At 47.5% G+C, this 23,121-nt stretch overlaps 1 protein-coding gene across 4 annotated transcripts in view; it reads right to left on the bottom strand.

The window, feature by feature from the left end:
* The window catches only part of LOC135905319 (sodium-dependent phosphate transport protein 3-like), a 73,883-nt gene extending 71,348 nt beyond the window's left edge, over positions 1-2,535 (bottom strand). For 3 of the 4 annotated variants that reach the window (XR_011512931.1, XM_070536105.1, XM_070536104.1), the window contains exon 1: positions 2,232-2,535. Coding sequence is in view for 3 of the 4 variants with exons in the window: in XM_070536105.1 (XP_070392206.1) it covers positions 2,232-2,520 (289 nt within the window). In the remaining variant the exon portion in view is untranslated. Of the gene's footprint in view, positions 1-1,204; positions 1,297-2,231 lie in introns of all 4 variants that reach the window. The other variant, XM_065436349.2, reaches the window with a different exon arrangement.
* Between the last annotated feature and the right edge of the window lie 20,586 nt (positions 2,536-23,121).

The raw sequence follows: 23,121 nt of genomic DNA on the forward strand, positions 1-23,121 counted from the left end.
GTGGCTTCATGGATCTACCCTGAACCTTGCACAAGCCTGCATGGTTTTCGTCAAGCATGGCCGATAACGTAACTCTGAGTCTATCCCAATTCATGAATGTGTCTGTGTGGTCTGTTTTGCCGAGCTTGGCGGATGACAGAATAGCCGCCTGGCAACACAGGCATTCCACCTGCCCTCCCGTTGGATGTGGTGAGGGATATAAAAGCCCGCCAGAATCATTATCTGCTGAGCTCAATGCTGCAGTGGCAATGGGACACTCATTGCTTCTGTTTTTACAATCTGTTCTCCTGCTTGGCATCCCATCTCGCTGCAATGTGGCTTTCTCCTTTCTTTAATGCTTGGTGCTCACTACTTTCCTGTAGGATAGCTGGGGCACGTATAGACATGTATAGCATTTCTGACAGGAAAGTACTAGAAGTGTAATGTTAAGGGGAAATGCACACAAGACTGTTAAAGATTACTGTACTGCAATAAGAATGTACTTTACTGAGCGCAAAGTCTACTTGGGTTTTTTTAGTCCTCAGCCTGATGCGAACAGCATGGTAGTGATTGTAATGGCCGCCTTTATGTAATGCACTGGCCGGGATAAACGGATTTTGGAAATGCCACAACGTGGTGGACTTGCATATATCTACTTCCTTCTTCGCCATAAATTTTTTTCTCGCGACAAGGCCGTCAGGTTCCACCTGATGGTCCCCGAGTGGGCCTAGCCAGGTGGCGTGGAGTTTACTTACGCCTATAGTGGACAAAATAAAGTTGTTTCACTCACTCTCCGAACCCTCTTTCCAGTGTGAAGTAGTAGGCCAGAGATGCCTATACCTCAGACCGACTTCCTCAGCCTTCGCGTAAATAAATTCCCCCACTCTCCCATTTAATAGGGTGCATTACAAGTAGTGCGAGTAATATTGCACTAATACTAATGAGTTCTTCCACTATGCATGCATAACACTGTACATATTTGCCATCATATGGTACACCTCTGCCGACAGTTTAATGCTGTGCCCTCACCCACAGTCAAAAGGAGGAAGGGCTGCCTCCGTCGTTCTCTCCAGTAAAATAAATGGCTATCATAACGGCAACGTGCGTGTATTCATCCACAGGTACGCACGCAACCAAGCACACACGAATATGCAAGAAAGAAAGAAAGATGATAAAAGATTGGAGCAGGAAGAACGGAGGCACGCCAGTTGATTGCCTAACTTACATTTCGCCATGACTCGCCGCTTTCACATCAGGGCCGCGCAAACCGAAGTACACCGGTGCAGTTGGCAGGTATACGCATGCGGCGAGACAGCACTGTAAAAAGAAACCCGTCTGTATATGCATGCGCTGGAGGGTGAGCGCACCCGCCGCACGCCGATGCAGTGGAAAGTGCAAAGAAGGAAACTCCTATTGCACACGACGACCGCGGCAACTGCCACACAGGCACGGCAACTTCTCTCCTCTGCCTCCCCACTTCTCTCTCTAACTTGTTTTTCTTTTTCCCGCGCGTACGCCAGCTGAGCTGATGCGCTCGTTTTATCTCGAGCGGTGCACAGAGATAATAAAATTGCACCCTCAAAAGCCAGCGAGTGCACAGGGTCACAGAGCTACTTAAACTGTACTAAGAACGACCCAGCAGCACGGGTTGTTGCTAAAGTCGAGGTCGCACGACATTGGCACGCGGGCGTCACTGCCCACTCCAGTGATGCCGGCGCTGCCTGGTCATATAAATCGGCCTTAGCGCGCATCGGCAACTGGAAGCTACAGAAAGAACTAAAGCCTAACGCGCACATAACAACCACAACGACCATTTATCCTTTGTCTGTTTGGAGGGAGTAATCGCCAAGTAGCGGCACAAGACGGGAAGCGTGTGGTGTGACATGATCGACGGAACAAGATGACAACACTTTCAAGGCAGCAAACGCAGGGCCGAAGCTTTATTGAATTACGGCTGGCAATCGCGTACCCGTCCGGCCTAGCGCTCAGCAGTCGGCCAGCTGGCGAGATGAAAGACCAATACGGGCAACAACAAGGAGGGGTCAGGTACTACACGTCGGTCTTGGGCAGCTGCAGCAACGCAGGTGCGCGAAGACGGCAACAGCGCGAACTTTCGCACGAAACGGCTGCTATCAGGCCACTACAGCTCTTTTACAGCATCAAGCCAAATTACCGCGACAACGCTATCATCTCACTGTGCAAGCTGGCACCCGTCTGGACAGAGCAACTGTTGCGTAAGGATGCTTGCTCACGTGTGATTTGTTGTACTCCGGCAGTCTCACGTGCACCGACTGTCGCTGACGGTGGGCACTGGGTTTTCGTCCGTGCATCACACGACTGGCACAAAGGACTACGCGGGACGCCGAGCCTACGACCACGGCGAGTATTCGGAAACGCGACACGTAACACCGGCGCCGTGTCTAAATATGCAGCGCTACCGAACGCTGAAATCGGAATTTGGCCCCGCCGCGCACTCCACGACTTCTTCCGACTTAAAAAAACGAACAAAAGGAAATCGCGATAACCGGATGTCGCAGTCATAGAGTTGGTCGCAGTACGTAGTGTTTGGCGCTAGGGATGCTGGTAAACGAAAATGAAACCGAAACGACTTTTATTGCTGCCGCCCAGTGTTTAACACACTGCCGTTATTCAGCAGTTCATGCTTGTTCAGCTAATCTACAGCACATAATGCACACTGAAACTGCAGAACCTATTCACGAGCATTTGATAACTTTATATTTGATAACTGCTTAAGTGCTACTACAAAGAAAAGGGAACCGTTATAAAGGAAACAGAAAAAAATCCGTTCTTTTTTTGTGAGCCAATAACGGAACGCTAGAGCTTTTTTCACTGGAATAAATATCGGAATTAAAAAAAGAAAATCGAATTAGTGTTTTCAGTACACGTCGAACACGTTCTCCGGAGTTTTCCATCCATGCATTGCACTCTTTTGTCTCGACTGTGCTGATTATTTACAAAGGCCAGCTGTCACTTCAGTTGTGGACCGCTGTTGCTGCTTAGACGTGACTCATCAGCCGACAGGTGCGTTAGTAATATGCTCGCAAGCTTCTAAAATTGGTCACAACCCAGGAAACACGAGTTGGCTATTAGCTAGCTTTGTACAGCTTGACCAGGCTAAAAGCAGCTAGCGCTAAGTCAAGCTATAGTTTAGACATATTCAAGATGGCTAGCATTTAATGTCACGAATCCATACGCTTCTAGCAATCGTGGAGACATTTAATCAGAAACAAACATAAAAATTGACTCGCCATCCCGGCCCTGCGACACTCGATGTCCAGCGAAGCTGTTACAAAACAATTGCACCTGCTGACGGCTGTATAAAATAATGAAACGCTTCAGTTATTATATTTGCTATGGAGTTGACTTAAGAGGAGGCTTTAGCTCGTGTGCTCCTACCTAACTACATGTAAAAGGAGAATTTGTTTTTCTCGTCAACCACTGCACCAAATTTGACGAGGTTTGTTGCATATAAAAGAAAAACTTAAAACTAGTCACTTTGTTTTGAATTTTGGTTTAGGTTGTCAATTTCCTATTAAAAATTGTCAAAAATCACAAGCTTTAGGAAAACAAGACTATCAAGTTTACAACTCTGTAACTCAGCAATGAAAAATGATATCACATTTATGTGAATTGCACCTAATAGTACATCTAAAGCGGAGAAAATTGATATGTTACACATGAATCTCAAATAATTTAGTAACATGGAAATACAGCTTTTGCAGAACCCTTTTACACAACGTAACAAATTCACTTAAAATATAAAATGACACACTAAATTTGTCCGCTTTCAATGATCTAGTTGATGCCGTTTTCAGAACCACGATATCTGTTCTTGATGCAGAGTTATTAATTTGTAAACATCGAAATTCAATGTTTTTCCGAACTTTCGAATTTTCGAAATTTATTTCAACAAAATTCAGGCTCCAAAACGAAATTTCGCTTCCAACAGTCGCTAGAATTGAACTTTAGCTCTCAAATGCAACAGATTTCATTGAAATCTGTCCAGGCGTTATCTCAGAAAAACGTTTTTGTGTTTTATATGTATATGAATAGGCCGCATCGGAGTTTGGCCGGAGTGAAAGCTTCCTCGTAAGAATTAAAATTTGCATACATCTGTGGTAGTTTAATTACTGCGCACTGATGGAAAGGTATAAACTATAGATGGGAGACGGCTATCCCAATACACACAGTTGGGAAATACTCACACACATGTCACAAACATCACAATTCTACAAAAAATATTTCGGGGGGTCATGGCTGAAAGCCACGACAAGTGTCTCAGAGGTCAAGCCACCCACCCTATTCAGTAAGGACAGCGGCAGGTTTCATCATAATGCGCTTTAAACGAGGCGTACTATACAATAAGGAAGGAGTATTTTCCTGGTTGACATAGGATATGATAACATAACACATCGTAATCAACTGTCGCGTATATAATTCACATGCACAAGAAAAAGTTTAAAGAAGCCGCAGTTTCACCCGAAAACTGCGAACTGCGACTTTTGTGAAACTGCGAAATTTGCATCGTCGCGATAGCAAATTAATGGACAGTTATACGATGTAAGGATAGTAGTTTTATCGGCCATATAAACTTATAAACATCGGCACACTTACTAAATTAACATGCATAGTATCACGCACACACAAGCAAACATGAACGCAACCGACTCGATGACCGCGAAAACTGGCGGTCAAAACGCTGACACGGGGAAACGCGGCAGCTGCAGCGAGCGAAGTGACGTTCGTGCTGTTTATTGCTCAACGCAATGTGAACGCCGACAACACACAGCACGTACAAAGCTACAAGCCGCCGAGGCACCTAGACTCGGCCCCCATCGCAGATCGCTCTCACGATACAGCTGCACGACTGCACGCAGCCACCACATGCGCAGTTGCAGCGGGAGTAGAAGGCCGCCCCATCCCTTCTCCCCTCCCCAGGCGCCTCGCAACGTTGAGTGCCTCGCCCACTAGGGAGACGGCGTTCTTCCTCCCCGCTTTCGTCTCTATCGCGCGGGGGAGATTGAACCGCGATCATGGGCTCTCCTCGCACGTGTTGACTCCCACATACAGCTTAAAGCGCACGGCGACGTTGTTATCGTGCTGGGACACAACGCGCACCCTCACGGCGACGCCGACGGCGGTAGAGGCGCTTGGAGTGTCCATACAATTTCTATCGCAATAATCGCAATAAAATTTCAAAGAGAGAACCGCATACAATGCAAAAACAATAATTACCAGACGTCAGCAAGAAAAAATAATCTCTTCCACAACCTAATTTAACAAACGATGTTCTTTCATTGAAAACGTCTAAGATGCAAGGTTGATGTCTGCAATAAAGTTAATTTTCAATCTCCATAGTTAGTTCTTGAACCATATTTATCGGTTGTTTCGTTACACGGGTGTACGCGCATTCCGAGAGAAGCTGTTTAGTACTTGTTATGTGCTCACGGAATGTGTCCGGCGTTAACTTATATTTATAGAGTTGCTTTAGTTGTGGCACTTATTTATACTTAGAAAATTGGGTAGCTGCAACGTACAGGTTAGAATCTATAAACACGGTGATCATTTTCAAGAGGCGGACATTACTTGCTCGAGAAATCGAAAATCATAATAAATTAATTGACGCAAATGAACAAATTAACTTCTTAATAGGTTATCTTACCGCACATATCTCAATCTACGAATTGTAGCGGGCGGTTTGGAAGGCATCTCCACACACAACAAATTTTGAGGATGGCATTGCTTTCGAAATATGCGCCATCGCGCGAAGTTGATGCGACTGTAAGCCGCAAAGGATTTGGTCTTGAACCATTAGGTCGAGCTATTGCACATCCTGAATGAATTCGGCAGTCGGCTCCGCAGGAGTCTGTACTCCGCGTTTGAAATGCACGCGACTGCAAAATTCGTCCTCTTCTTCACGAAAGTGTTTGTGTAAAACTTGAAGCGCCGCTTCGTATACGTCAATTGCCTCGGAATCTCCTGTCCCTTCATCGGTTCCGGCCTGCGCGTCTCTCCCTCGATGAGGTAATAATAAATACTGCCGCCTTCCACCCCCAGTGTGTTGAAAAGAAGCGCTTCTTTTGGTACGGTGTAGCGGTCTTGGCGGCGGCGTCGACGTATGCCTGCAAAACACGTCGTCATTTGAACCAAGGAATTGCCGGTACGCCAGGACTTGCCAAGACTGACATGACGGACATGACTTACTTCTTCATGTTGAAGAAGTAAGTAGCAGGCAGTCACCAGGAGTTCGGACAGCCGTGAAGAAGGCGCCGCAGTAGCGTCGAAGGGTCAGACAGATGACGTCGCCGTCGCGTCAAAAAGCATAAAGATGCAGAAATGCTGCTTGAAAGGAGGGCAGCAGAAGTAGAAGGCGCAGTGGAGAAGCAAGCTGGGCGTTCTAACTCACATGTAGGCGTGATGCATGTGGATTAACCTCGTCGCCAATATGATGTCACGAATTGCGACGGAACGCGTTGCCCAGGGGCAGCACTATAGCAGCGTCGGATCCGGTGTCTGCGGCAGCAGAATGGCAGAATGGCAGAATCGGCAATTCTTGTGGGCATTATGGCAGCAGTCGACGATGGGCAGCCCGCTCGGAAAGTTAATCCTCGTCGCCAATGTGATGTCGGCGTGGCTGCCATGATCACCACGCCGGGCACGTTGGGCACGACGGGACGGCGGCTTGAAGAGGCGGACGCAGACGAGGACCGAGGCTCGGAGAGTTTACTGAGAGCGCGGCACCTGATCAGCATCGCTGCCACAGCGCCGCTGAGTGCGAATAAGTTTCGGTCTCGAAACCGAAACCCCGATGTAACAGAAGGCACTGTTCTCAACCAAGACGCATTAATTCCAGCCAACGGCTGGTTTACGTGTCACAAGACCAAGCGCAGCCGCCACATGCTGACTGAGCAGCTTGTATACGTACTAAGAACTAGAGCGTTCTTCACAACCCTCTACTCAACGTCGATCTGCACGTCCGCGCACGATACGACAGTCTAGCCTCCCTGGAGCTCACATGAAAACAGTTGTCCTTCCTTGCAATGGCCTGGCGGTAACCCGAGTCGGGAAAGCCCTACGTGATGCTATACTACATTCTGTCTCGCTTACGGCTCTTGCGGCCACCAACAATATATATCGTATTAACGCGGATAGCAACATAGTTATTACCAGCACAGTTTCCTTGGACAACGCCGATAAGTGCTGCCAGCTACCCTCCCTGCTCATCGGCACATTCAGACCCGAGACAGTCGCATATGCAACGCCCCAAAAATATACAGTCAAGGGAGTGATTCACAACATTCCAGCCTATAACAGCGCCAAGGCATTTCACGCAGCTTGATGAACAGCCGCAACCCCACTATCCTTCATGCACGACGCATGGGTAGCAAAAACTCGGTCTTCATCATCTTTGATGGCCAGACAGTCCCCTTTTACGTACGTATGCTACCGAGAGGCCGAATGCAAATGCTACAGCCACAAACGTGGAATGGAAGTACGCAACGCATACGAAGCAGTAGGCCATAGCACAGACGTGTGTTCCACCCCTACCAAACTCATCTGCCCTAGCTGCCCCATGGCCTCTCCACCTAAGGGTCACTCCTGCACCTCTAAACGTGCGCTGTGCGGTCAAGACCACGTCAATGGGAACAAGACGTGTCGTCGCCGTTACCAAACACCACGCATGCTGCTTCAACGCCGCCAAGACCAACAACGTTGTACGCCCGCCTTACCTTCAACCCGATCACCGGTGAAAAAGAACCTATAGAGGAGCACCCTGCCAAGCCACCACCTACCTTGCCATCATCCGGAAACCAACCTTGCCGCGACTGCTCCAGGAGCCGCAGTCGCACCCGGTACCGCAGCTGATCGAGAGGCCACAACAGGTCCCAGGAGAAAGACCAGCACCGGTTCAATCCACCCTCGACATATAAGGGGCCATCACGCACCCAGACTTCCGCATGCGGCGAATGCCAGGTAAGCTGCGCTAGCATAGCCTCTCCGGTCAGAACCACACCACCCATTAAAAATACAAGCGACACTATACATATCAAAAACGAATTCCATGCTCTCAAGGCTAAAATACGTAAAAATTGATCACCTAGATCACTACTACAAAGAGTACTGCGGCCTTCAACCCTCCCCCCAAAAAACACGTGCACGACACAAGTATCACAGCTCTATGCCGCTAACTAAGATCCACAGACTGATCCACAGAGCTACCCCTTCCACGCTCGTCATTCCCGAGACATTCTAGCAACTGCAGCCTAGTATAGAACAAAATATTCGCACGCACATCGATGGCATGCTTACCACCATAATCTTCCACACCCTCGCAGTTTCCACCCGAGCAACTCCTTGAGGATACCCTCACGACCAAGCTCGATGCCCTTCTTCCGGCCCGACTGGCACAATTGCACTAGCGCCACCACAAACGCCAGTAGAAGCACTCACGCAGTCGCGGCGCTGGCAAAAACTCTTCTGAAGCTTCAACCTAGCCTTCCCAAGAAACCGTACCCGCGACTCACCACCCACCATCACGATGGCGAAGAGACGTAGCAATAAATCCCCTTTGTATACGGTCTGGCAGGGGAACTGCAGGGGCTAGCACAAAAAGTGGGGGCTCCTGCAGCAATACCTGGATACCCTTACACCACAACCAGCACCCGACGTTATTGCCCTCCAATGAATGGGATGGACCGCTAAATTGACTGTTTTCACCGCCTACCGTAATCCGACTTACAACTGTGTCACTATTCTCGTGAGACGCAGTCGGGGTCATTGTGCGTGACCTCGATATAACATTTACCCGCACCTCATCATCGATCTCATACCTCCCCCCACGCGCTCCGCATCTTCGGCCAGTTTGTTTATTCTTAATGTCTACAGCAGTCCAAAACTACAACATCCATTTCATCAACTCTTCGCCAAAACCTTAGTTTGCACCAGTGGGCACCCCCTAGTCGTCGTGGGAGACTTCAATGCCCCAGCCACGGTATGGGGCTATCCCATTGACCGCCGCTAGGGCAGGCGGCTCTGGACGGATGCACAAACTCTTGGGCTATCCCAGCTTTCCGATACATCAGTGCCCACCGGACTGGGCTATAACGTTAATCGTGATACAACCACCGATCTTACTTTCACCCATAAGATTCCTTCTGCTGAATCACTTAACACCAGATAAATCGTAAATAGAGATCACTGCATTCGCATCCCAGTGGAGGCCGGTCCAAGTAAGCCCCCCGTCAGGGACACCCAAAACCGTCACAGACTGGGACCGCTTCCGGGACGCACGCTCTCGCCACTGCCACATCGAACCACTCACTTCCCTATCTACCTGGACAGCTAACCTCCTTGATGACCAAAGCCAATGCACGAAGACCACCCTAGAGGAGACGCCTGCATTGGGTGCCGACTCCCTGCTAGTTCACTTATTGGATGGCTTGCATAAGCTTGCGGAAACGGACCGCGAAATTACGCAGCACCATCGATGGTCATGCGACCTACCTCACACAACAAAACTGGCATGCAGTCTCCAAACGCGTGGAACGCCAACCCCACATTCCAAGAACCTGAAATATACTACGCAGGCTACTAAGCCCGCAACCTAGCAAGACAGCCCAACGACAGGACCTGGCGCACACATACACAGACACTGATCAGGAACTACTAGATGACCGCCAAACAAGTTACCTCGGCCCACAACAGCAGAGCCAGCACCCTCCCTACCACGGTAGGCCAGACGAAACTTTAGAAGTCCCCATCCAACAGAATGAGGTCAAAACGGCCTCCTCTTTCTTCGCGCGGACAACCAACAATACCATCGCCCTCGGAGGCCGGGGCATAGCCCAAGGGTCAGTTCTCTCCCCCTTTTTATTCAAAGTGGCCGTGCTTGGTCTACGCTCCTTTCTCGACAGCATACCTTCCTTACATCACAACGTCTATGCGTAGAACATTATACGGGTAACAAGAGGCCGCGACGGACACATTCAATACACGTTGCAGCAAGCCATGAATACAGTAATGACCTACGTCGAGGCGCGATGACTCTCCTGCTTCCCTATTAATCGGAATTCCTTCTCTACCGGGACACAGGCAGGGACACTCGCGCGCCATCTGACCCTCCTGATGTTCAACTATTTGCCCTGTGCCACCGCATACCCGAAGTATACAGCATCCGAATCCTCGGCTTGCGCCTGCAAAGGAACGGTCGTAACACCGAAGCGTTGCAACAACTCACGCCCAACAAACAACCCATCTGATTGCAGGCATCGCCCAATGCCAGTACGGAATGAAGAAACGCAACACGGTCAGGCTAGTGCAGGTCTTCTCCATCAGCCGCATTGCCTACTTTGCCCCATATCTGCACCTAAATGTAACAGACAAGCGTAGCCTGAACACAATAATGAAGAGAGCGTACAAGACGGTTCTCGACCTCCCTGTTTCCATGTCCAATGCCCGCCTCGCAGCGCTAGGCCTACATAACTCCGTCGACGAAATCATAGAAGCTCAACCCATATCACAATACAAACATGTTGCGCAGTTGCCTTCGGGTCGCTTTGTCCTTGGTAACCTCTAGATCCCATACGTTACCCAGTTTGGCACCAAGTTCCCCATCCCCCCGATTATAGATCCATTACAAGTGTTGCCCTGATAACTCGAAACATGCATCTTCAGTACAACATCGGGAGGCGACAGGCCCACGCTCGGCAACTACTGCAGACGTATTCTTCCCTTCCGCATGTAGCCTACGTACACGCAGCTGAGAACCCTCGACAGGTAAGCTACGGTCACTACAATCCTCACTCGGTCTTCGCACGATGACATGAGCGTCGCATCCGGCCGCACCGCATACCTGAGCAGAGCGAAGAGGCCGCCATAGCGTTCGCGCACGTCTCCACAAAAGCGAGAGTAATAATCAGTGATTCGAAGACAGCATTGCGCAATTTTCTCGAAGATTTAATTTCTCATCTTGCACTTCGCATCCTTAAACACAACCCTCCCTAGCGACACCGCACAGTGCGGTTGATCTGGGCCCCGGGCCACTCCGGTCTCGCTGGCAACGAAGCCGCTCAAAGCGCCGCCCGAGAATTCCTCCATTGGGCTCGCACGCCATTTTTTTTTTGCTGAGAGCGGCAATCAGACCTCGAGTCAGGTCCTCGCGGCCGCATCAAACAACTTACACGAGTAGCAGGCGAGGGACCGCATGATCACTTACGGCGAGAGCCTCCAATACTATCGCAAGGGGCACTTGAAATACCCACCCGCTCACCGCTCACTCAACAAAGAACAGTCTACCACATGGCGCTTACTTCAAACCCACACCTTCCCTAACCCTAAGCTCTCCCATTGCATCTACCCCGAAATTTACTCCCCGCTCTGCACGCTCTGTAACCATCCTGCCTACCTACATCACATTGTCTGGCCTGCCCACCGGTCACGTGCACTCACAAACATGCCCCCCACCCTGCACTTACCATTACCGCTGCTGACCAGGGGGAAGCTATGCTGCTTAGCAGCGATCCAGTGATCCGGAGGATCAGCTCTGGGTGGTCCGGATGGTCGCGGTCGGCGCTCTACAAGGACAGGCCGCCGTCTAAGGGAGAGGGGAGAGAGGGGCTGTCTCCCGCTCCTTTGGCCGTTTTTGACCCCATCAAGGACTCAATAAAAGTTGTTTCTCTCTCGTTCGGTAGACATAGAAATGCTCACGCATTTAATAAACTGAAAAAATATTGCGGATGTATCTGTTCGTCAGCTTTTTCTTATGGAATAATTCCTTCCTAGGTAGACCACAGTTATTCTTTATTCTTTATTCAGACATATCCCCGCTTAGCCCGAAAGCGTTACAGCAGGGGGGTTACAAACATGAAAAGAATACATCTTGATTCTCACTGCACACCTGTTCTGTTCAGATGTAATGTCTCTTCAATTGTTTGCCACATGAGTCGTGGATTTCCCGCAATGCCTGAAAATTTATTCATATATGATTATTTTGCTATGTTTATGTATCGCTGTTAATTGTGTTTGTTACTATTAGAAAGTGCACAGATCCATTTCAACATGCGTGCGTAAATGAAATAACCGAAGTGATTTTTGACGGTATCTTGTTGTCTGAAAAAAGTCACGTGGAAGGAAGTTTACGTGACTTAAGTTTTTAAAGGGAAAGTCTTCCTACAGGTTAGGGGGTCGCTTTTCATCATACTGGCATGCATGGCATGCAGACACAGAATACTATTCTAGGTCAGGTAAACCATGTACGAAAAACGAACACGCATAATTTTTTCCTTATTCGCACGAGCTCTTTTGAGCGTTCTGCTTTTTCTACACTAAGGGGAAGGGGAGCTGTCACTTCCCGCCAGGTGTAGTGGCACTGTTTTAGGCATGAAAAGCTTCTAGCTCCCGTTGTCGGCGACCTTCAAGTGACCTTGAGCCAAAAGCCAGGGTCGTTATCCGGGCCCTCAAAACGCACGGCTACTCAGCATAACCTCCGAGATAATCCGATTCCCGCACCCCGGCCCACCCTTAGTGAGCTGGAAAATCTCGGAGGAGAAGCCAATGAAGTGCTGGGACTCCCGTTGTAGCGAGAGCCACCAGGTGCATGCATCGTCTGCTTAGGTGCTGATGAAAGGCTGCCAACAGAAAAACTATACACCTACCAGCCCTGTGGCTTGGCCAAGAGGGCTTCCGTGCTATATAATACACATTTACAACAATTTAAGCCACAGTGAAATATCGTTGCAGTTGGGCATTTAACTTGTTAGTGAACGTTACTGGTCTTAACCTGAATGCCTTTCTAAAACGTTACCCTAAATGAAGCTCGAAGTTGCGCTGGCCAGCGTAACAGGGTAAGAGATGACCGAGCCAGCCGGAGTGAGTGACAAAAAAGTCGCGACTTTCTGCTGCCTCGTGATCACATTCTGCGTCATGATGTCATGATACATGCACATTCCGAGAACGAATCTCAAACAGCATCGTAAAAGAGCTATTTTCTTTGGTACGTTTGGTCGTCACTGAGGCCTGCCAGCATTTCTTCTGTGGGGCTTCGAGGGCCGCGAATTTTATTTATTACAAAATAAAGAAAAGTATCAAATGCCGGAAATGTCACGCGAGTGAGCAGAAGTCTGGATATCAGGTGAGCGGCGAGTGCAGTCGAGAGAACGTGCACACGTGTTTTACTGTATGAGTCATTTAGCATGCCTCTACGCTTACTTTCACCCGACGCGTATGTTATCGACCAACGTTCCACGAGGCGCCGCGGAGGCCATTACAGCATGAACGAGTATGTCAAGCAGGCAGCCCTGACTCGGCGCTGGACAAAACACAATTCGTTTCGTTCCTTTGTTTTGCCTATCTGTTTATTCAGAGTACGGACTTGGAGCGTGCAACATATGATGAGAGAAAGAGAGAGGCTAAGTCAATGGTGTCGTGTAAAAGTGGGAGGAAGATGTACAGGCGTGTCAGACTCCGACCACCCTGACGGGACAGACGTGTTAGTTGTGACGCTCTTGGCTCCAGGCGTAGCGCGTGGTCACGTAGCTCCGACAGGCAATAAGCATTTAGGCAACTGTTCGGCTGGTATATATACTTGCACCTACGGCATTTAGCTAAACAGCTGTAACGATCACCAGAATTACAAAGTGGCGCTAACCAAAAACGAAACGGACGTGCGAATTTTAACTGGACAGGCAAACGAGGGGTGATCTGAAGCTATGTGTTCTGTGAAAACGAGTTGCCTCGTATGTGTACGACATGCTATCTTATGCGAGCCTGCGGATGCAACGAATGTAGCAATCGTTGCTGCAGAGATGATTTACCGCATTGCTTAATTCTTCTCGTTAATTCCGGTGTAACCTGTTGCACAAACCATCCTTTAAGTAAGCAGTCACGCACAACTGTTCACCAAGACACAAACTTGTGAATTTATTAACACCTACGCAAGGATACCTCTGAGAAAAGAGAGAAAAAGCTTCATTTTGTAACCTTGCGCATGCGTTCATCGCCTCGAAATGGGTGCCTCCTTATTCCAGGTAGCCATGGCTTGAAGCCGAGCTTTGTCAACCTGCTCTCGTCATACCGTCGTCCAGCCACCGTCGTCATACACTCGTCGTCATTCCGTAATCGTCACGCTGTCGTCTTTATACCATCGTGCCTTCAGAATCGAAATGTGATTGTCCTCGAGCCGTCGTCGTCATACGTCAATTGTCGTTCCTTCGATGTCATTCCTACTCCATCACTACGTCGTCGTCACTGCGTTGTGGTCATGCCGCCATGCTCACAGGCGAGCTTGGCAAGTGAGTGTCACAGAAAAGTAGGCCGATACCGCAGACCCTGTGGTTCGCATATTGCCGAAGCAACGAACGTCTCCTAACGACCGCTATGGAATTTAAATTAACGTGACTTCCGCAATGCAGCGTGTCACTGAATTGCTAGAATACTAATCGTATAACTGTGGGCAGTCATCGTGAAATGAGCTCTGCCATAATTTTTTTTTATCCTTGATTTCGTGGAGGATACGCTGGGCAGGTGCGCTTCTTCTTGGAGTGTATGTGGATGCTTTAGAAAGGCTTGTCTTAGTTTCGTAAGCTTCATTATCTCTAGTTAGTTCTCCTTGTGTGCTTCAATTAAATCATCCCTTGTGTCATAAGCTCTCATCTTGAGGAGTTTTATCGTAGATGTGGTGGGTGAAAGTCCCATGGCGAAGAAAAAAGAAAGGTTGGTGATTCTTCACACAGAATGCAAAATTCAACCCCTGATTCAGGCGCGCAGGGGAGGAAACGGCGATAGAAGCAGTGGTGTTTACGAGGCGGAGAAGTGCGGCAGTTAGGGCTTCATGTTCGGCTGCGGGAAATCATACATTTCAATTATTGTGCTGGTCGTGTCGAATTCGTGGACCGGAGATGATACGTAGCAAATAAATGGCTGATTCGTTCAGTGTCCCCACCTGGATGCATTCACGAGCTCGAATTCACCCACTCGCCGACAACAGGTACGTGTTCCTCTCTTCTGCGGCTTTTGAAAACCATGCGTCGTGGTAGCGAGAAGTTGGAAACAGGCAAGCGAGATAGATAGATAAATAGACAGACAGACAGACAGACAGACAGACAGACAGACAGACAGACAGACAGACAGACAGACAGACAGACAGACAGACAGACAGACAGACAGACAGATAGATAGATAGATAGATAGATAGATAGATAGATAGATAGATAGATAGATAGATAGATAGATAGATAGATAGATAGATAGATAGATAGATAGATAGATCTACGCAGGCAGCCGCGATGTCCAGCCACGACAGGTGGAGCCTCGACACGATAGTCTAAAGGGGCGGCGTTCAGCTTTTGTGTGCCTTGCGGCCGCCTCTGAAACCTCCAGCTGACCGCCGGGCTCGGAGGCCACGGCCTTGATACCGCTGTGTGAATTGCGGCATTGTTCCGCGCTATAGGACAGACACACCGACATCGCGGCATAGTGCAAGAACGTGATGAAGTATGCGCCAGCCGTGACTGCTGGTCAGCTGGCCCGGTCTTCTGGGCCGAATCTTCACCACGATAGATATTCAAAAGCCGCCTCATTTTTTCAGTGCGGTGACAGATGCCAACTTTCCAAAAAGATACATTTACACGAATTCACGCGAAACTCGTAGTGCGACTAGAAGCACCTGAAAACGTTGCGCGCATGTATTTCCGACTTCCTCGCAAAACTGATTGTTGCACTGCCATTGAAATTAGGGATCACTTGCGGGAAAAGATCGCAATGTTCTGGTTACAATGGTGGATTAAACAAAAATTGCCAGACGCTCGTTTCCTCCATGTCTAGATGCGTTATATGAAACGCCTAGAAAGTTCGCCTGATGTCCTAAGAGAATTAAAAGTTTCCGCGACTTTATATTTGGAGACATGTGTGGCTTCTTATGGATGATACGCACTGGAAGTTTAGCGCGTGTAGCTTATTTGGAGGCTTTGGATAAAATTACTAAACACTTGCTTTGTTCCTATATAAAGGCTTTATGCGAAGTGTGTGCTTTGTTTGCCCCAAATGCAGATGATGGACTCGGGCTTATGTGCGCACTAAGGTTGAGGTAGGTGAGTTAAGTAAATACTATGGGGTGGGGGAGGCACTAGACTACTTAATGTACTGCTTGAAAGTGTTGAACAAGCATTAGGTGTTAGTATTTACGGTGTTCCGTAAGAGCTTAATGGGACCACAGGAGTTTACATTTGTATGAAATGGAGAACATGTATGGGCCACATACGGGCAAAGTCGTGAGTTAGTGGCTTAATTACGTTCATCAAATAAATTGGCTAATGCAAGTGCTCGAAAGAAGAATCTCTGTTGAAAACTGGGTTGAGGTACTGCAATGTAACCCAAGTCTGCTTTATTATCTTTTTTTTTACTTGTGTACTAAGACAACCATGCTGTCATCATTCTCCACCGATTTCCCAGACTCTTGTTGCCCACCTCTACGTACAGTCGGCGTCAAAAATTTATGAGTTATGATAAATTTCTGTCTCCTCGAAGCGCTTTTTATCGGCCTTCATAGGCGCTAAAAGCTGCTGCCTAATGCTTTGTGGAGTCTATAGCTTCTCTGATATAGACAAAAGCTTTGCGCCATTAAACGCATATGTGTCTATCTGTGTGCTATATACGAGGGCCGTTTTTTTTTCAACCTCCGATCGCTCCGTGCAGGCGCTACGCGGGCAGCAGAAAGCGGACATGCGCTGTAGGCAACTACGCAGCTCTCGCACTACACACTCCGCCATTGTTGACATTCAGGCGTCAGTTGGCATTGTACTACAGCCACGTAAACATGGCTGCCATTATTGTTGCTCCCGCCAAGTGTGAATTGCGAAGTGTTATTTGTTTTCTACAGGCTGAAGGCCACGGTGCTGCAGAAATCCATCGGAGAATGAGTCGAGTGTATGGGGAAAACTTCATAAGTGATGGTGTTGTGCGTGAATCGTGTCGAAATTTTAAAGATGGACGTAATGATGTGCATGATGAAGGGGGCCGAGGACGCAAACCTGTCGTTTCAGGTGACCTGGTTAAACGAGTTGACAGAATGGTTAAAGAAAAGTGCAGTTTCACCATTACTGCTTTATCTACGGAATTTCCAGAAGTTTCAAGGTCTGTTTTGTACTCTATTTTTACTGAACGGTTACGCTACAAAAGACTTTGTGCACGTTGGGTCCCAAAAATGTTGACGGACGGCCACAAAACTCGACGAATGGCGTCAGCTTTGGAGTTCCTTGAGCGTTACCCAGGTAGCACACAAAGTCTTGAAAACGTCGTATTAAGGGATTCAACGTCTGAAATGGATTTTTGACCAAAATCGACGCATCAAAGACGTTCCAAACAAGATAGCTTAAAAACGAGGGGTGAATACGTTTGGATAACGTTGGAAGCCAGGCAGCTTAAAAACGAGGGGTGAATACGTTTTGAAAACGACTTCATATGACTCGCTCTATCTCTTTAGTTATCATGTGACCAAGGTGGCCACGTGATTCGTGATGCCGGGCAGCCGGGCGAGCCGGGCATAGTCGCGTCTTCATGGCGTCGTCGCGTCCCCGCATTCGCATTGCGCTGTGGTGTGTTTGAGGCTGTTCTGAGTGTGCTGCCGCTGCCCTTTGCTATGTAAGTGTTGCAGTGTTTTGCTGTCAAGAAAACGATATTCTGTGATTAGTTTGGGTTGTGCGAAATTGTTTGTGTGGTTTTAATTCGGAAATCAGTAGTGTTTTCAATTGTTATCGGACCATGGCGGCCACGTTATTCGTGAAGCCTGGCATAGTTGCGTTATCGCACTTGCATTGCGCTGTGGTATGTTTGCGGCTGTTCTGAATGTGCTGCCGCTGCCCTTTGTCATGTAAGTGTTGCAGTGTTTTGCCGTCAAGAAAACGACATTCTGTGATTAGTTTGGGTTGTGCGATCTGTTTGCGTAGTTTTAATTTCGAATTCAGTAGTGTTTTCAATTGCAGGGCGCCGAGTGGAGGGCACTAATCAGCTCTTCAAGTTCATTGTCATGTTATTTGAGGCGCCTTTTCACTGACGCTGTAATTCAGGCGTTAAGGGCAGTATAAGGACGAAAGTTAGAGGGAATAAATTGTGCCTGTGTGTCCCTAGCGTCGGGATCGGCCGCTATGCGTGATCCTAACAAGAAAGCATTTTGCAGAATGCGAAGAAAGATGGCAAAATTGCTGTCTGTGCGCACCTTGCCAATCTCCGCAATAGAGCCGTCATCGTGGTATTTTAGTCTCCCGTTTAGCAAGAGTGTTGCAGACAAGATAACTGGTTCAAACAGGCTTTTTTTTTATGATTCAGTACTAGAACGGTATCCCAAAAGGTGAGGTCAAGTGCTCGCCCTATTTTCTTCCCTCGCGCTACAGCGCACTGACAGAATTTTGCGTGCACCATATATACCGTGCTTTTATCGTTTACGCTTCAGGTTCTCGATTGTGTTTTCGCCCCCTTTACCCACGTGAGCGGTATTTCATGGTCTTACGGGGTACCACGTGTGTCCATATATTGTGTCCAATATATGAAACGGCCCAACCCTATTTTATTTGACGCCTCAAATGGTATTAATGTATTGAGTCCCTTGTAGCTTTGTGCTTGTTATCAATTTTACTACTTGGCGAATGGATACAGCATGTACGCTGCATAACTCGCTTGTGGATACTGCGCACGTGAGTCGAGTATGCTTCAGGTAGTACCATTGTTTGCCGTTTGGGACATGTGTCGGAATGTACGCTGTGCGCCCTTCGCGCTTTAATTAGTCGGCGGCCTGCCGAGTTCGTGCGGGTGCAATGTGTGCGCGTGGAGTTAGCGAAGCGCTCGCGCAGTTTTTTTTTTGTATGTGTTCTGTTCGCGCGCTTCGCACAGCAGGGCATGCCGCAGTTCTTTGTCCTTGTGCAACACATTTTCCTAGCGTACGCTTGTGCATTATTTGATACCGGTTTCACACGGGGCTCTTTTTACCGCTATCCAATCCGTTACAAATCGAATTTCTCGGTCGTGATTGGCTCTTTTGCGCAAGCTACGACAGTGAGCCAGTCGCATCGATAATTTCGATCCGGATCGGGCGTGATGGCGATCGAGAGTGGTCGTGTGACACCGGTTTTACACATGGCTCCCACATAGGGAACACTTTAAGTTCAATGCTACTGAGTGAAAAGCAAGTGCATATATATGCCAGTGGTGGTATGTGGGCAAGTCTTTCTGGTGAAGCCAATACTTGTGCATTCAAAACATTTCAACTACCAGCGTAGTGCATCAATGTGTCTACTTCACAAAACGGAGCACCAGTGCAGATATCTGAGCATACCTGTCCAGGGCAGCGAGTGTGTCTACATTTAAATCACTACCAGCTTGTGCGGCAGTTCTATTTCCAGCGGGACTGCAGAATAATCAGTAGGGTGCGCTCAAGCTGTTTATCTATGAAGCTCTGCCTCGACTGTGTGCCAAATATTTTTGGACGTGAAAGTGGGGGTGAATTGGTAAACATCAGTGGAACTATGCCTGGACTTTGTGGCAAATGTTTTTGGATGTGAAAGTGTGGGTGAACTGGCAAAGAATTTGCTCTGGGCTACATGTGTTAAACGTTTTTCTCATTCAGATTGCTTTTTTTTTACTTTAGGAGACTGAAGATGTGCGCAAAGTGTGACATGTCAGTGTGCTAATTAATGTATTTGCTGGTTTGCAAATTATTCGTTGCAACTTTGTCTTTGCCAGAGAGGTACAACATTGCCTCTTGTACAGGGTTTTTTAGATAAAACACTTACTATTTATTACGAGCATTGCTTCCTTTGTTACACAAATGCAGCTTCCAGTGCATTCCAGTTTATTTCCATGTTTATGTAAGTTACTAATATGAGGCTTGCATATTCATTTCTCACGTTCTGGAGTGGCAAGATGCAGCATTACTGTCTCATCGTTCGCTGTACTGCAGTAGTGTTCACTTGTTACACTGAATCCCCCGTTTAAGTATTCTGTACTAATTTCACTTTATTGCTTTTTTGTTGTATGGTTATTTTTCTCGCCATTACCTTCTTTGATATATCCTAAAGGCGATATTTCCAATTTTGCATTGTTCCCATTTTTTTATTTCTGTCACAGGATTGTTTTATGATGGTATGCGGTGGTATTTCTTTTTGTGCTCTTTTCAAGCTTCTAGCTGATTGGTAACATTGCTTGGAGGCAGTTACCATCCGACTCATACTCTTGCATTTTTCAGTCTACTTCCATTCGCTCCGAATGTCACTTCTGCATAACTCTAGTCCATCTAATAGCACGTGCTCTTTACTATGATAAATGAGAAACTTTAGTACACTCCAGGTTCTTCTATTCATTTTTGTATGTGTACTTGGAATTTTGTTTATGTGTTAGTGAATGTTCACTTTCGAGTTCATTACGAATCCTTAAATTTCTGCGACTTTTGTCATTGTTGATGTACTTTTACTTCTATTTGCATTTCTCACACAGTTTGTTCGAAGCTTGCATAAGCATTACATTTTAATAAAGTGTTTTTGCTTGGTCACAATGTTCTCATTTCATTCACTTTTGGCATGAAGGGCTTGGTCTTGCCGCCTGCCAAGTCGTAACCATTTGTTCTTTGCAGGATGTCATTCCCATTTTGGTTGTAAGCATCGTAGCTTACTAAAGGTGGTATTAAGGATTCATTATTCCTAACAGGCTTATTTTCGTGGGACTTGGTAGAGGATACGCCGGCCATGCGGGGAACAGTGCTTGGCACTGCGCCATGGCTCTTACAGTCAACACGACGCTTCTACTCATCTGGGGCGCGATTGGAGATCGTTGTTCGAAACGCCCGATCAGTTTCACCTCACGCGATTGGCCTAGGCCGTGCCGACGGGTGCGGCTGACGACGTCTGCGCGGAATAGGCCATTCGCGTGAGGCGAAACTAAACGCGTGTTTTGAACAACGATGTCTGATCGCACCCGTCACTCGCGAAAATTAGCTTCAGATGATCGTAAACCTTTCAAGACCACTTCTAGACCAGCTTTTTGATAACCTCCTAAAAACGTTTAGAAATTGGTTACGAATAGTTTTGGCAAAGGGATTACTTGTGTCTTTCCCAATCCTATTTCTAGACCAGCTTTTCGAATACGTCTTGCAGACCTGTTCTAGATCGTCTCAAGAAAGTAATTAAGCCGGACATTAGCAGAGATATACGACGTTTTCCCGCCGAAGTTCTCTCATTCGTGTCTTCTTTAACCCGTTTTTATCGTCTTGGATAAACGCTACGAAAACGTTACGTATCTCTTTTGTGCTACCTGGGTATCAGGATGAAGGAGACAACCTTTTGAAATCAATCATGACTGGGGATGAAACCTGGATTCAATACGACACACCGGAAACAAAACGACAATCACAACAATGGATGCATTCAAATTCACCAAATAAACCAAAGAAATTCAAAAAAACCTTTAACAACAGAAAGACCATGGCTACTGTGTTTTGGGATCAACAAGGTGTGTTGCTTGTGGAGTTTATGGAGCCCGGAACCACAATCACTGCAGCTGTTTATTGTGAAACTTTACGACGTTTGCGTAGAGCCATTCAGAACAAACGAAGAGGAAAGCTGACCACTGGAGTTGTTCTGATCCATGACAATGCCCGTGCACACATGCTGGAGCAACTCAACGGCTTCTCGAACAATTTGGATGGGACATTTTCGATCATCCGCCATACAGTCCAGACTTAGCACCCTGTGACTTTCATCTTTTTCCTGGACTGAAGACGTGGCTTGGTGGGGAAGCGCTTTCAAACCAATGGAAACCTTCAAACCAACGTCAAGGACTACTTGAATTTATTGGCGGCAACTTTTTTTGAAGAGGGTATTGCAAAGCTTGTCCAGAGATATGAGAAATGCCTCAATCTCTTCGGTGATTATGTCGAAAAGTAACCGTAACTGTACTAATCTTTTGGTAATAAAATTATTGTTTTAGATGAACTTGTCTTTTATTTATAGCCTATCGGAGGTTGAAAAAAAAATGGCCCTCGTACATGATTCATATACATTCAATTTTGCGATTGCAACGCACGAACATCGTCAGTATTAGGACTGAATAATATGCGGCTTTATAATAAGTTACAGTACACATTTCCCAACTTCCTGATTTCATCACTTTCGCAGGCGCTAGTTAGAATCCGTCGGCGCAGTACAGGGGTATACTTGGAGATCGCAGGGACAGGCCTTCGTCCTGCAGTGGCTGCTGCTGCTGATGATGATATTACAAATTTGGCCACCTTTATAACTAAGAAAGGGAACGTTTGCTGGACTACGTTCACCCGCCGTGGTTGCTTAGTGGCTATGGTGGTGGGCTGCTAAGCACGAGGCCGCGGGATCGAATCCCGGCCACGGCGGCCGCATTTCGACGGGGGCGAAATGCGTGAACACCGGTGTACTTAGATTTAGGTCCACGGTAAGGAACCCCAGGTAGTCCAAATTTCCGAAGTCCCCCACCACGGCGTGCCTCATAATCAGATCGTAGTTTTCGCACGTGAAACCTTATAATTTTGGACTCCGCTGCAGTTAGTCCTATAAGTCTAAATGGCTAAATAATGAAGAGTGTCGGGTGGACGTCCACCAGATGTTGGCTGGCCAATCAAAGCATCGCTTCTTTGACTCGACAGCGATGGCTGCTTTGGGAATCACTTCGGGAATACCAGGTAATCACCCATGGACGATGTTTCAGTTTCTTTACTGGGACTATGCAGAGCGCCTTCCCCTTGCACCAGAAACACTGAAGTGCTGCGCTTCATAAAGGACCCAGACCTGATCATTATGGCATTGAGTAACCACAATCGTGTGAGCGAGGTGTTCGCACGTTACAACACAGCCATCGCTCCGGAGCGCACGTCGAACGTGTTTCCAATGTCGCTGAAGAGGCTTCACAAGAAAACGAAGGAAGATCCAGTACGGGAGAAAATTTTGAAACGCAATTTTTAGTGAAAAACAACGTGTGAGGAGCTGCAGAGGACGCGTTGGAAGGACACAGGTGAGCTCGTTCTATTTACTGTATATTTACAATGTTAGCAGAAGTAGGGAAGTAAGTAAACTTTAAATAATCGATTATTTTTTAAATAATTGCTCAATCGCT

This window comes from Dermacentor albipictus, chromosome 3, assembly GCF_038994185.2.
Source record: "Dermacentor albipictus isolate Rhodes 1998 colony chromosome 3, USDA_Dalb.pri_finalv2, whole genome shotgun sequence".
Taxonomy (NCBI): domain Eukaryota; kingdom Metazoa; phylum Arthropoda; class Arachnida; order Ixodida; family Ixodidae; genus Dermacentor; species Dermacentor albipictus.